At 40.9% G+C, this 13,234-nt stretch overlaps 2 protein-coding genes across 2 annotated transcripts; one reads left to right on the top strand and one right to left on the bottom strand.

Moving 5' to 3' along the window:
• Nucleotides 1–1,326: 1,326 nt before the first annotated feature.
• On the bottom strand, nucleotides 1,327–5,950 carry mettl6 (methyltransferase 6, methylcytidine). Its single transcript, XM_088929071.1, has 5 exons — nucleotides 5,174–5,950; nucleotides 4,206–4,340; nucleotides 2,806–2,976; nucleotides 2,382–2,523; nucleotides 1,327–1,806 (listed from the first exon to the last, which is right to left on the bottom strand). The coding sequence occupies exons 1-5, from the start codon at nucleotides 5,645–5,647 to the stop codon at nucleotides 1,667–1,669; spliced, it is 1,062 nt and encodes a 353-aa protein (XP_088785197.1). The 5' UTR covers nucleotides 5,648–5,950; the 3' UTR covers nucleotides 1,327–1,666.
• Nucleotides 5,951–6,311: 361 nt separating this feature from the next.
• On the top strand, nucleotides 6,312–11,979 carry eaf1 (ELL associated factor 1). Its single transcript, XM_088929281.1, has 6 exons — nucleotides 6,312–6,570; nucleotides 7,533–7,627; nucleotides 7,952–8,088; nucleotides 8,281–8,447; nucleotides 9,842–10,039; nucleotides 10,436–11,979. Exons 1-6 carry the CDS (start codon nucleotides 6,471–6,473, stop codon nucleotides 10,480–10,482), a joined length of 744 nt encoding a protein of 247 aa, XP_088785407.1. The 5' UTR covers nucleotides 6,312–6,470; the 3' UTR covers nucleotides 10,483–11,979.
• The last annotated feature ends 1,255 nt before the right edge of the window (nucleotides 11,980–13,234 follow it).

Here is a 13,234-nt window from a genome sequence, read left to right on the forward strand (position 1 = left end):
CCTACACGATCTACTGTACTTCAGGTGAAAACGTACTTCAGTCTCCACCACAAGCTCACGTTTGATTTTCTGGTTGAATCTGTGAGCTGGATCAATTACACATCCGAAAATGGTCCATTCCCAATCACTTCCTATCCCTACAAAAAGTTCACCACTAATTTGCTTGTGTAGGTCACAGAGTGTGTTGATTCTTGTGCCAACGGTAGGTAGGCAATTTCCATATCTGAGCTGCAGCGGCACGTCAGGGCAGAGCTCATCCTGGTTTCTGGAGGGTTAAGCAGAGTAGAGCAAGAGCAAGTGACATCCCCCAGGACAGGAGAGAAAATCAAGGATTACTCCCAGCAGTGCCAGTCCCCCATTTACACAGCTGGGCGGACTGGAGCCACTGGGGTACAGTACCTCTCTCAGGGGTACAGCAGCACTGTCTGCATGAGTACTGGTACTTACCCACTGGGCTTCCCACTCAGAGTCCAAGACAGCCATAAAAAATGAAGAATGAAACTGACAGGTTGTGTGGGGCTTCATTTCAACTTTAGACCAAGGAAATGATTTTCTGAACTGGACTCATACAGTCGACCAGCCAACTAAAAACTCAAGTTTCAGAGTCTCCTGCCGCCTGGGAGTAATATGCCCTGCTCCTTCTCAGCTTTCATACTCCCGTCCTGTAATCCACATCCTCTAAAGGAATATCAAACTGGACTTGCATCCGAAACCTGTCTGAACAGGAAGAACACAATCAAGGATGTGACATTTCACTGCGAGCAAGAGGCACCAGTGGTGCCAGACAGGACAGCAGGACTAGACGCGTCCCAAAAAAAGCCCTATCCTGAGCTCTGGCGTCATGACAGCCAGACCACGAGTTACTGAGAAGGAAAACGCACATCACAAACACCACAGCTCGGGGAAACACGGAATTCCTTGTGGATATCACCAGGAAGGAAAAAGGTGTGTGCGGAGATTTAGAGTTCAAGGATGAGAATATATAAAGTACCTTTCTGCCTGGACAAAGATGACCCACACCTTGCCTTGTTTTCTGCAGATACTTGTAGCACATCAAATAACCTAAAAAATGCTAAAAACATCATTGAACATCGAAATTCGATATCGACAGAGCAGAGGCTGCTGGAGCAATCTGGACTCTAGGGATTTAAACCCCTGTCCCAGCCATCAAGAGAACACAGTTCTAACCATTACTCCACACTGCATTCTTTTACAGCATCTGTGGAAACACCTTAGCCTTGTAATCTTCCAGACTGGCTTCAACAGTGTGCTGGAAGATCCGTGAGATGTTTAATCCTGTTATCCTTGCTCTGTATAAGATCATTTGTAAATAAAAAGCAATATTTTATTTATTTAACAAAAACAGTACAGTGGAAACACAATCATTACAAGATCATTACAGGTCTTTACATACACATCAAAAAATAATTTAAATAGAGAATTCTTATTTCCGAGATAAAATCACTTGAGCTGTGAAAACCGTAAGGCTCTCTTCCACAAGCAGGTAAAGTGTTGTATTTAAAATGGACGTGAAATCCTATGCTGGTCAGAAGAATGAGATCGGCTAGAATTCTGCCAAGAAAATCACAAATAAAATCCCTCCTGGGTTTTTTTCAGATACGAAGTCTTCTCTTTCCTAGTAGCAGCATCACCATCAGGCTGTTTGTCAGAGTGGCTTCTTAAATTTGCCTTGAAGAAAAACTCTTGGGACACAAAGCCCCTCTCTCTTGTTGACAGTTTCTCTGAGGACGTACTCATTCACCAGGGTCTCGTAACCCACCGCTGTAAACAGATCCTCCAGGAACTCTAGACAGAAAAGTAAAAGGAACAAATTAAAAGGCAGGTTTTACACACTATGAAACATCACATATAGAAAAAAAGCCTTTCATTCTTTCTATTTTTATATAACCATATATGTAGTAGTTATAGCTATACGGTATGTACTGTATATAGTTAAAACTACTATGTGTATATTTCAATATATAACTACATGTATGTATATATTCAAATATAAACTACATATATACCGTAGAATATATAAATATATTTACTTAGATATTTTTATATTTGCATCTACAGAAATCACAGTAATGGACTCACCAGCATTCAGATAAAACTAACCAGTATAATAAACCAATAATGACTAATGAAGGCTCAGTTCTGACAGTTCAGACATTTTGCTACTTTGAGATGCTGTTGTATGGCAGTGCATTAGTAGGGTTTTAAAGCAAATTTGTTTTGTTTATATCTTTTTTTGTATAAATCCTATCTTGCCCCTGCTTAGGCTTAGCTACTAAAATGTGTTTTAATTTTTTTTAGAGAACCTGAAGTTGAAAGGGTGACAGAACGGTATCGATGGCTTGAGAATGTCTGCTACTCACCTTTAGAAAAGAAGAACGATCTGGTACCATCTTGCCTCACATAGAAGTTCTCTCCAAGCTTGCTCCCGGATTTAAACCTCAACATGGCGTGATCGTTCAGTCCGTAGTCCCTGAACAAGACAGTGCCTCCAGGTTTCAAGACCTGCCCACCCCGATGAAGAAAAAAAAACAAAATATCATATTGTGTTAAGGCGTGGAACATGTATTTTTTCACTTTGACATTATAGATGACTTTGTGTTGATGAGTGGCAAGAAGTCTCAGTTAAATACATCCTGGTTCCATGCTGTAACACAATGAAACGTAAAAAAGTCCAAGGGGGGTGAATACACTGTATATGGAGAAGCTTTAATGGAGAAAGATCCTAGCTTGAGCCATTTAAACCTTCTTTTTCTTCATTGAGAGGAAGACCACTTCTGTACTTACTCTGTAGATGTTTTCAAGGGCCAGGTGCATTCTGTCTGGGTGTATAGCAGACAGCACGAATATGAGGGTGGCAACATTCACACTCTCAGGTGGGATATTCTTTGACAACTCATCCTTGGTCAGGTCACACTGGAAAGCCTCGCATCTCTCGGCATTGTACAAGGGGTTTTGCTGAATTAAAACAACGGCATCAAACAGATACATTATAATAGACTAGAAAAACATGATCTCACACTAAGCCATATTTAATACATTCAAAGGAACAAGTTATAGGAGTGAGGAACACCCGAATCCTCACACCTGAAGAAGGCTCCACAGCCGAAACGTTGTGTTTTCTTTCTTCTCCTTTCAGCATGGAATAAACCTATTACTTGTTCCTTTGCAACCTACACATGCTGACGCAGCTCCCCACCTGAACTACTTTAATACATTCAGATGGTTTACTGATAAACATTGTACATTATCATGCTTTAAAAGAGCTTGAGCACAATGGGAGTATACTGTAGTGCTTTTTACGATACATAATTTCAAAGTGCATTACAAATATAATTTAGACAACTGTATACAAATGAGTATAGTAAAATAAAAAAGTGAGTTTTAAGACAGTATTGAAGGTGTTGAGTGACTTGCAAGATCTAATATTAGCTGGTTGATCATTAGAAATGCTTGGAGCAACAGAACAGAAAACATGGCCTCCCAGTGTTCAGAGCTTTGTTCTGTGAACTGAGAGAAAGACAGACTCCAAAGGGTGTGTATGCCACATCCGTACAGGGAGTTCAAAATGCACTGCTGAAGTCAGAAGTAAACTCATTCCTTGATGAGAAGCAGGATTTTCAGTCTTATTCTGAGATTGTTCAGGTGGGTAGCTGCGTCAGCTGGCGTAGTCTGTAGTCCATTATTTACTCAAGCTTTATGCATCTTGAATATCTGACAGTTTGTACACATTTTGTTAACTGCAAAACGTTATCATCTGTGGCTATGTCATGCTGAAGACCATGTGACATTTTTTTTTAGATCATTACCTAATGAAACCCGCATTGCGTACAGTGCAGGGAAACACACACTTCTTACAATGACTCCCATCTTAATTTGGCACTCAGCAGGAAAGACAAAATAATTGCAATTTTTACAGTGTGGCCTTGATGCTGAGGCATTCCAGCACTTCACAAAACTAAAAACAGAACAAATCTCAAGGACAAATTAACAAAAACCACATAACAATGCATTAAAAATTAAACCTTTTCAGGTTAAATTGAAAAAAAAATAAAGGTCTCCACATTTAATATGTCCAATTGGCATTCATTGTCTGAACTGCCAGTAAGGTAGGGCAAACAACGATGCAGTGGGTTCTAAATCAGCAAAAAATATAAGACTATAAATATTTCTTACAGTTTACTCACTTTCACAAACTCCACTGCCCTTGGGGAAAAGTCACAAGCATACACGAAGATACTGAGATCTTCTTCCAACAGCGGGAATATACAATTTCCAACTCCACAGCCAGCTTCTAACAGGATCAGTTTTTGAGCCTCAAACTGAAACACACAAATTTTAACAGGATTATAAATACTTACGTTTTTAGTTTTCAATGAATGTTGTGGGGAAAACACTCCAAGCATCTCACTTTACTTTGATGAAGATCAGGGTTGAACACACAAGGAACAATTAAAACTTAGCATGAACCTTCGTGCTAATATTATTGCTTTGGCCTCAAGGACACAAAGCTGATCAACACATTTTTGTTCTCTCAAATTGACCACTGTAATGCTCTACTCGCAGGGGTACAAACTATAATATGTCCAAAATTCGGCAGCCAGAATCCTGACCAGGTCTAGTGCAAGTGATCACATTACTCCTATCCTGGAGTCCTTGCACTGGCTTCCTGTCAAATTCCGTGTAGACTTTAAAATCCTCATGCTCACCTATAGGGCTCTGCACGGCTTGGCACCTCAGTACCTGTCTGAGCTATTATCGCCCTACTCCCCACCTCACAACCTTCGCTCTTCTAATTCTGGTCTCCTAACTGTCCCCCAAGCTCATCTACATTGTATGGGTGACAGGGCCTTCTCCTGTTATGCCCCCAATCTCTGGAACTCTCTGCCCAAGGATATGAGAGTCACCTTCTCTAAACTCCTTCAAATCCAGACTCAAAACCTTCTTCTTTAGAAGAGCCTTTACTGAACTGGTTCCATTCTTCACCCCTCTGCTCTTCATAGTACCACCATCCACAGTCTCCTCTGTATATTTTAAGTGTTATTTATTGTTGTTGTCATTCTGTAAAGCGCTTTGAGAAGCCACCTTTAAAGGCGCCATATAAAATAAAGTTGATTATTATATTGTTATAAGGACACAGAGCCATCTGCCTTACCTCTCTGCACGCTTGGAGCTCCTCAAACTCTCTTGTGGTCCAGTGCCTGTCTTTGAAAAAGTTTGTACTGTTTCTTTTGTAGAACAAGTCCCAGTTTCTCTGTGCCTCCTTCTCGAGCTTCTGCTGTTTGAAGTCCGACACTAAATACTGGTCTCTTTTCAGTTTCGCCCTCTCCTCCGGTGACAGAGCCCTTGCACAGTGTTCCTTTCTCTGGAATACTGTCTCAGATACTTCAGAGTCCGCAAGCCCAGCTAACTGTGTCCCAGTTGAAGGACTTGCACTGTCGCAATGTGGACCGCAGGCATCTTCAGAGTCTATGCCCTCCATCCTAAGTGGCATAGTTTTTTTTTCTTGCACGACCTTACAAAAAATAAAACTGAAGGAAACAGAAATTTGCAACAACAACAACAAAAAAAAACAGCCAATCGTTCTATCGCAAAGACTCACTTGAACTTGAAGAAAACAAAACCACATACAGTATGCAATTGCATTTTCTAAAATTAAGGAAATGAATGGATTACCCGAATAAAAGAATCTTAAAATTGTACGCAGCACTAAACGTGTAAAAGTCTTACACGTGCCTCAGTTAACCACTCGTATTTTGAAAGCAGCTGTACGAACGGGGACGCAACAGCACTATTTGCTTTTTTGCTCCATAATAGTTATTTTGTACAGTTACTCCATATAACATATTTTAAACATTAATGCGTAAAAACTGAGGTCCAACTATTCCAGTTAAAATTCCACCCGGAATATTACAACTAAAACATCCTTTCCGTCGATTAATTTAATCCGTGTTAAACCAACTAAAAATGTTGCGTTCCTTCATTATTTTTGATTGATGATTTTGCAAAAAAAAATGTTGTTTATATTTTATTGTTGTAATTCAGTTTACTTTATTTCCGTATTACAGTGTCAGTGCTTTTCCCGTGTTATGGATATGAAACCAAATAATAAGATTGTCTTTGTAGGTCAATGTTCAAAATGGCTTTTTTTGTGCAACTCACTGGCAATAAGTTTATACAAACACGAATCAAGATGTTCAAGTTTTAAAAAATTGCCTTTATTATCAGTTAATTCTCACGACGTTGAAACTTCCAGTTTGGTCTCGATGTTGTCATCGGCGACATTTGTGTGTCGGACACAAACAGGAAAAGGAGTGTTTGTTATGCTCGGCCTCCTGCGACTGGGAATCCTACAATCTGGTTTTATGTCCCACTACTTTTTTTAAAAGTGTGTGCCGCTGCATTTTTTATTTTTTTTTAATTAATGTGAATCGGACATTGAAACTGGAAACATGAATGGGAGTTCTAACCCGTTGTTAGACAAAGAACATGTCCTGAAGCTCGGAGAGAGCTTTGAAAAGCGTCCGAAATCATCATTTCACACCATCAGGTGTAAGTGAAACTTTTACGTTTATTCACAATAATCCTGTGGTTAACAATCGAAGTCTCAGCAACGTTTTAGACGTTATAAAGGCTCTAAATGTTGTTTACTTGTAGGGCTAATTACACGTATGTGCAGTGACAATACCTATCTTGGGGAACGGAAAGGATAGGGAGTAGAATTAGTACGCTACAAATTCAGAAAGCGATTTCTTTGGTGGCTCCTCCGTGAATTTAGAACGTCTAAAAGTTGGAATCCTGATTTTTGTCATTTTCAGAGAATAAGTATATTGGGTAAGAAGGTAAGATGTGATCAAAATAGAATCTGATGCATATTTAAAAATAATAATACTCCTTCCTTTATTGGTTGTATTGTTAAATAAGGAAAATGATCTCCAAGGATATGATTTTATGATTATTGTATTTATTAATCAGTTAAACTCGGCCAAGGCAGCTGTGTGATGTAATTCTAGAAAGGAATGTAGGTTCAAACCCTGAACGTGATGCTGCTGTTGTGCCTTTGAGCAGGGTGTTTCACCCACAGTTACTCCAGCCAATACCCCGCTGATACAGATGAGTGCACTACAGGTGTACTCTGGATAACTAAAGATTTAAACACAGTCTCAGATAAGAGCTACTGGCTGTAAAGGTTTGGTGTTACTGTATGTGTGTTCTGAACCTGGGCTTCTGTCTTAGTGGAGTTTGCATGTTCCCCCTGCTCATGTGGGTTTCCTCTGGGTATTATGGGAAAACCGGCCCTGGTGCGAGCGTGTGTGTCTGCGATGATCTGGTGTCCCACCCAGGGTGTACCCTGCCTCGCACCCATTGCTGGCTGGGATCGGCTCCGGCTTCCCTGTGGGTGGTGTGATGGGGTTTTCTTTCTCTGGTGCGAAAAACATTTTGGAATGAAAGTGCAAACATCGCGGGTGGCTGTCAGAATTCATTTCCGCATCCTCTAATCATGTGCTCCACAGATGACTTTAAACCGGCATCCATCGACACATCTTGTGAAGGGGAGCTCCAAGTAGGCAAAGGAGATGAAGTCACTATCACCCTACCTCACATTCCGGTAAAGCCCAATCTTCACCATGGCTCATTTCAGGCTACAGACCTAAAACGTAGTTTGTAGTGGTCGTTAGTGGTTAATTTAATGCATGGTTGCTGATTCCAGATCTCTTAATTCTAAAATAAATTTCTTTTTCTTAAAATGATCTCTAGAAGTCGGTAAAGTTGTAAATTATTAACTTTTTACTGAAAATGTGAAATTATGTTAAACTTGGCATAGTCTTACTTTAAAATATTGGTGTAGAATATAATGTATTACATGTGTATGACATTTTCTAAATTAAAGCTGTGTTGTTGTTGTTGTTGTGGTTTTTTTTTCCATTTTAAGGGCTCCACACCACCAATGACTGTGTTCAAAGGTAACAAAAGACCATATCAAAAAGACTGCGTGCTGATCATCAACCATGACACAGGGGAGTTCATGCTGGAGAAACTCAGCAGCAGCATACAAGTGAAGAAAACCAGGTAAGAGCCATGTAACAAAATTTACAGTGCCCGAAAAAGGCTTTAAACAGTTAATTCATAATGCACATCAAAGCCAAATGTCGATATGTTTTGTTTAAAAAGCAGATAACACTCTTACTTACAGTGTACTGTGATGGCAAATTAAATTATTCTGTCCTGTTGTGATTAAATCATCTTGCTGTTCGGTTTCAGAGCTGAAGGCAGCAGTAAAATACAGGCAAGAATAGAGCAGCAGTCAGTTCGGGCAACTCAGCCTCCCGCACAGTTCAGAGCTCCGACCAAGCCTGGCGTCGGGGCTAAAACCTCCCCTACTAAAGACAACCCCTCCCCCGAGCCCCAGCTGGATGACATTAAGAGAGGTAGGTGCCCATTGAAGATTCTGTATTGTAAAACAGATTAAACCATCAGAACACATTGTAACCTTTATTTGCAGGATTAGCCAAAAACAATTTATCCGTTGGGCAGGTGGGTCCTTCGTGATCAGTGGCCACAACACAAAAGAGTTTCCTTTTTCAGGATTTTTTGCCTGTTCTCTGATACAAACTCTGATCGCCACCCTCTGATAAAGCCTTTGGGGTTGCAGATTGGGCTGCAGTCATTCAGCACGTAGGCACTGGGCTCGAATCTGGACTGAAATGTCTTCTGTCTGCAGTTACTGTGTGTCCACCTCAGGTGGTCATGGGTTTGTGCTGCTTTGTCGGGGTTAATTAATGCGTAGGGATGTGTCTTGCATTAAACTGACATCCCATGCGGGGGGTCTCCAGCCTTGTCCCTTCTGTGTCCAGGAAACTGGGTTAGCTGGGCCTTCGCCACGAATAAGTGATTTCCTGACAATGGAATGCAATCCCATTGCAATTAAAAAATTGTGGATATTGCTGTGCAAAAAATAAATAAATTGATCCAGCAATGAGGACAGAAAGTGTGACCATACTCTAAGGCTCTGTAGTCACCCACTCAAGCCATATCAGCAGTCTGCCTGTCGACGTCCAGAGAAGGCCTGTCAGCCACACCCTGCTACATGAATACCAATGCTTGAAAAGAAACATCTAACTAAAGGAATAAAATGCTGTTCATTCTTGTCCACATTGCCTCATCCTAGAAATCTTTTCCATTCATGTACTGGCAAGGCAGAAAATGACGTGTGCCGATACCGACATCACAATAAAAATGCAGGCATGATAAACGGTGAATAATAATAATATGGCCACTGTTACTTCTCTTTAGGAGTAAGAGTGCATTGTCAGTCCGTCCATCCATCTTCTAACGGTTCACTCCTGGGGGGTCGTGGTGGTAACAGGCAGGGCAGGGCAGGGCAGGGCAGACCCCCCTGTCCCCAGCAGCAGGCTCCGGCTCCTCCTGAGGGGCCCCCGGCCAGCAGAGAGATAGGATCCATATACTGTACGATCACTGCAGTCCTGTCCCAGAATCTGGTTCATGTGTGCACTAACAGTCTACGTATATACATTTGTTTATTACTGAGACAAACGTGCTTAAGGGAAGATGATCTTTTATTATCTTAGAAGGTGAGTAATACTAGGACTTTTTTTGCTCATAGATTCCTGTTTCTCAAGGGAATATAGAAAAACAGCACTCAGGTGTACAGAGGAAAACAGTTCAGGTTCAGCCTTTTCCAGTCCTTATTCTTTTTGTACTGCCAGTAGTGTGTGGTAGGGGCACTCTGCCGCTCTGCGGACTGCGGGTGTGTCAGAGCGCAGAGGAGGAAGTGTTGGTGTCGGTGCTCCCGCCCGTGCAGAGCTGCGCGCGGAGGTGGAGATCATCGAGCAGATGAGCAGCAGCGGGGGCAGCAGCTCCTCGGACTCGGGCAGCTCCTCGGGCAGCGAGGACGACAGCTCCAGCAGCGACGGGGAGCAGGAGGCCCCCCAGCCGCAGCACGGCGCCAGGAACGGCACGGGCCGGCCGCAGGGCAGCCACCAGCTCATGAGCACGCTGAGTGAGTACCGCGGGGCTGTCTGCTTCGTTAAGCACCTGGACTTCCTGTTCCTGCAGCACAGCTGGAATCACAGGAGCTTTCCATCTGCCTGAGTTATCGTGTCATAAAACAGAGGGAAATAAGCAGCTTTCTGCTAAGCAGTGATTTCATCATTAACACCCAACCTATACAGTAGCTCCTGTTTTTTCACAGTCCTGTCAGAGATGTTTAAGGATTATCTGTGAAAGATTAAAGAAACAAAGTCTGGATTACACATCCCCATTCTCTGTGGATTTTCAGTAGGACTTGATTGAAATAAGCGATATTAACAACTAAAACTGACAGGGTTTCTGAAGTGTATCGGGACTTTGAAGTCCCAGCAGTCCCTGTGGAGTAATGTGCTGTTTTTCGCCTTAGGAAATGACCTGCAGCTCAGTGAATCTGGAAGTGACAGTGACGACTAAGCCCTGGGTCCTCTCTCATCGCAGCGACTTGAGTCCAAGTGAGGATTAACACGAGGATACGTTTTTACTGCCTGATTTTAGTGTATTTTAATTTCACACAAGCCTGCCCAACCCGGAAGAGTTTTAGATTGTATTTTCTTACGTATGTAATTCATTATCCTTAGATGCAATCTTCTAACATCAGAAGAGTTTGCAAGTAGTGATATTATGAATACATACATAAGGATTCTATATTTATTTTTGTCCACTGTGTCTTTATACCCATATAACATTATAAGGGAATAGAATATATATATATCTGGAATGAAAAAAATCATTCTTTTTTTCTCATGAAAGTCTAAAGCCTTTACTAACAGCCTAGAACACTGTGCTGCTGGACTTGTGTTATATCAGTATCAGCAAAATTAAGCTCTTAATTTTTATACATGAACATGCCCCACAGAAGAAATATCACATAAATCTATGTTGTTTTTGAACCCCTTCGTTTTAACATGTCATTATTAAACTGCATGTTAAAACTGCTCAGTTTTTGTGAATTAACAGCCACACTAGTCCCTGAAATGACCGAGCTCTGAACATTGTGCATGAGAGTTTCCTGAACCTGGGGTTGTTCCACAGAACAGCACGTAACATCACATTCTTTTCCAGTTTCCTTCCTGAAAATAAATCCTGATGGAGCAGTTAGGGTGTCCTGAGTGTAGTCAGGTTGATTTTCAAGTGTGCTTGAGTAGAACAACGTACATAATAGGAAAAAATACTTTAAAAAAAGTAAAGGTTTTGACTGGTGCCAGCATATAAAATGGTGAAATGAAACATTTAACATATGAAACTTCCTTTGCTTATTTGCCGTTGTTTGTAGCAGTTCCACCCATTACTTTTGAACTGCAGACTTGGTGTTTAATTGCACCTGTGGCTTGAGATACCTCAGCTGCTTACCAATAGCAACCCACACTCAAGTACAAGACCTGCAATTTGTGGTTGGGTCCAGATCCTTGGTCACTTAATTTATTTGTTCAAAATGCATAATCAATTATTTTAGAGAAAGAGAAGCTGTGTTTGAATGATTATCAGTAAACAATTCTGTTGACAAAAGTGTTAAAATGTGTAGTTCAGAATATTGGAAATATATTAAAATAGGAGCAGAGTGGAAAAAGAAGTTACTTTTAAAGAGAGTTTTATTCTCTTAATATTGTGTATATAAGCCAGACAGCTACTAACACATTCTTTAAATGGAAAGGAAGAGCACAGGGGTACGGTTGACATTTAAATAACAAAGGAAAAAAACAAACACAGTTGTCTAACTACAAAAGTTACTTCAGTTTGATATATCCTGTACATGAACAATGTATCATATCTAGTTAATACTCTTCTGGCCAGATTTGTAAAATTGTGTAGTTATTTTTGTGTGCTTATTATTGTTAATTCTTTACATGTGTTTTGCACTTCAAGCACTGTATCTTTATTAAACTTTGAAAATTTTCTGGGGAGATCAAAAAAGGCCCTCTGTATTATTTCTAAATATTTCAGAAACAAGTACTTCTAGTTAAGAAATCTTTTCATACAGTGCTTTGCAAAAGTCACCATCCCTTTCAGATGTTGTCTCATTTTGTTGAATTACAAATGACACATTGTTTAACGTGAATGTTTTTACTCAAAACGTGAATGCCCCAACTAAACACTTTTCTGAATGAAAGAAGTTAAAAAAATCAAAAGTAAAATATTGATTGCATTAGAATTCACCCCCTCCCCTCCCCCCTGCCCAAATCAATAATTGGTGGAAGCTGCTTTTGCACAGACAGGTGACCCGATCGAGTTCTCAGGGCAGCGGCAGGTGTTTTGAGTCCACGTGGGAATGTGACCAGTGCCCGGGGGCTGTGAGCTCGGGCTTGCCACAAACTTTCTGTCACGTTCCTGTCAGGACTTTGAGTGGGTCACTCCAAAACGTTCACCTTCTTCTTGCTAAGCCACCTCAAAAGGTTGGCCTTGTGTTGGGTCATTGGCCCGCAGACAGTCATTTTTCAGCTCAGTTTTAAGTCTTTTGAAGACTGAAGCAGGTTTGCCTCTCAGAAAAGAAGAGTGTGTTTTGCTCCATCTGTTGACAAGCCAGTCCCTGCTGATGAGAACCAGTCCCATAACATAAATCTGCCACCACCGGTTAGGTCTTCTTAAGCACCTTATTGCTAGTCATTTCACAAAGAAATATTTTAAATGTTAAACAAATACTTGACTTGGTTCCTGTTTAATGTTTATTTCATGTTGTTAATCCAAAAACAAAAAGTAAAAAGCTTTGTTCAGCTATAAAATTAAATGGAGTGTTCTAGTAATTTTACAGCCAGGTTTGGCATCCCAGATAACCGAAATGAGTTGTGGCTAATCACTCTGTCACTCAACACCAGCAAGGGCTGTGTGCGTGGCGGTGGGCATATTTAGATCTTAGTTAAACTAGGTCAATCCCCCTTTCTTGCTATAGCAACAGCTGTGTTGTGCTGTGACCTACCACTCAGTTTGAGTGAACGCACAACCCAGCTCTACATTCCTGTTGTTGTGTGCATATCAGCGTTTGCCATTTCTTCATTTTTGTCTTTATGCAGAATTTTGTAAACTGTATTTCTTCCAGGCTCTTTCTGTTTTACAATTCCTAGGAGATTAATAAGAAGAATCTAGGCACATGCTGTGGTATTACAGACATAAGTGGTAGCATGCAGCTGGAGGCACAGAATGCCCTGTGTCCTGTATTATGTAACATCTCCTT

This window comes from Atractosteus spatula, chromosome 12, assembly GCF_055471065.1.
Source record: "Atractosteus spatula isolate fAtrSpa1 chromosome 12, fAtrSpa1.hap1, whole genome shotgun sequence".
Lineage (NCBI taxonomy): Eukaryota > Metazoa > Chordata > Actinopteri > Semionotiformes > Lepisosteidae > Atractosteus > Atractosteus spatula.

Bases quoted from the DNA above. Each gene is read 5' to 3' on its own strand.
- eaf1 (XM_088929281.1), top strand. From the start codon at position 6,471: ATGAATGGGAGTTCTAACCCGTTGTTAGACAAAGAACATGTCCTGAAG. The intron at 8,448-9,841 runs GTAGGTGCCCAT...CCGCCCGTGCAG, and splicing joins GCTGGATGACATTAAGAGAG to AGCTGCGCGCGGAGGTGGAG. The intron at 10,040-10,435 runs GTGAGTACCGCG...TTTTCGCCTTAG, and splicing joins CCAGCTCATGAGCACGCTGA to GAAATGACCTGCAGCTCAGT.
- mettl6 (XM_088929071.1), bottom strand. From the start codon at position 5,647: ATGTGGTTTTGTTTTCTTCAAGTTCAAGTGAGTCTTTGCGATAGAACG. The intron at 2,524-2,805 runs GTAAGTACAGAA...CGGGGTGGGCAG, and splicing joins CCCTTGAAAACATCTACAGA to GTCTTGAAACCTGGAGGCAC. The intron at 1,807-2,381 runs GTGAGTAGCAGA...TTTTCTGTCTAG, and splicing joins ATCGTTCTTCTTTTCTAAAG to AGTTCCTGGAGGATCTGTTT.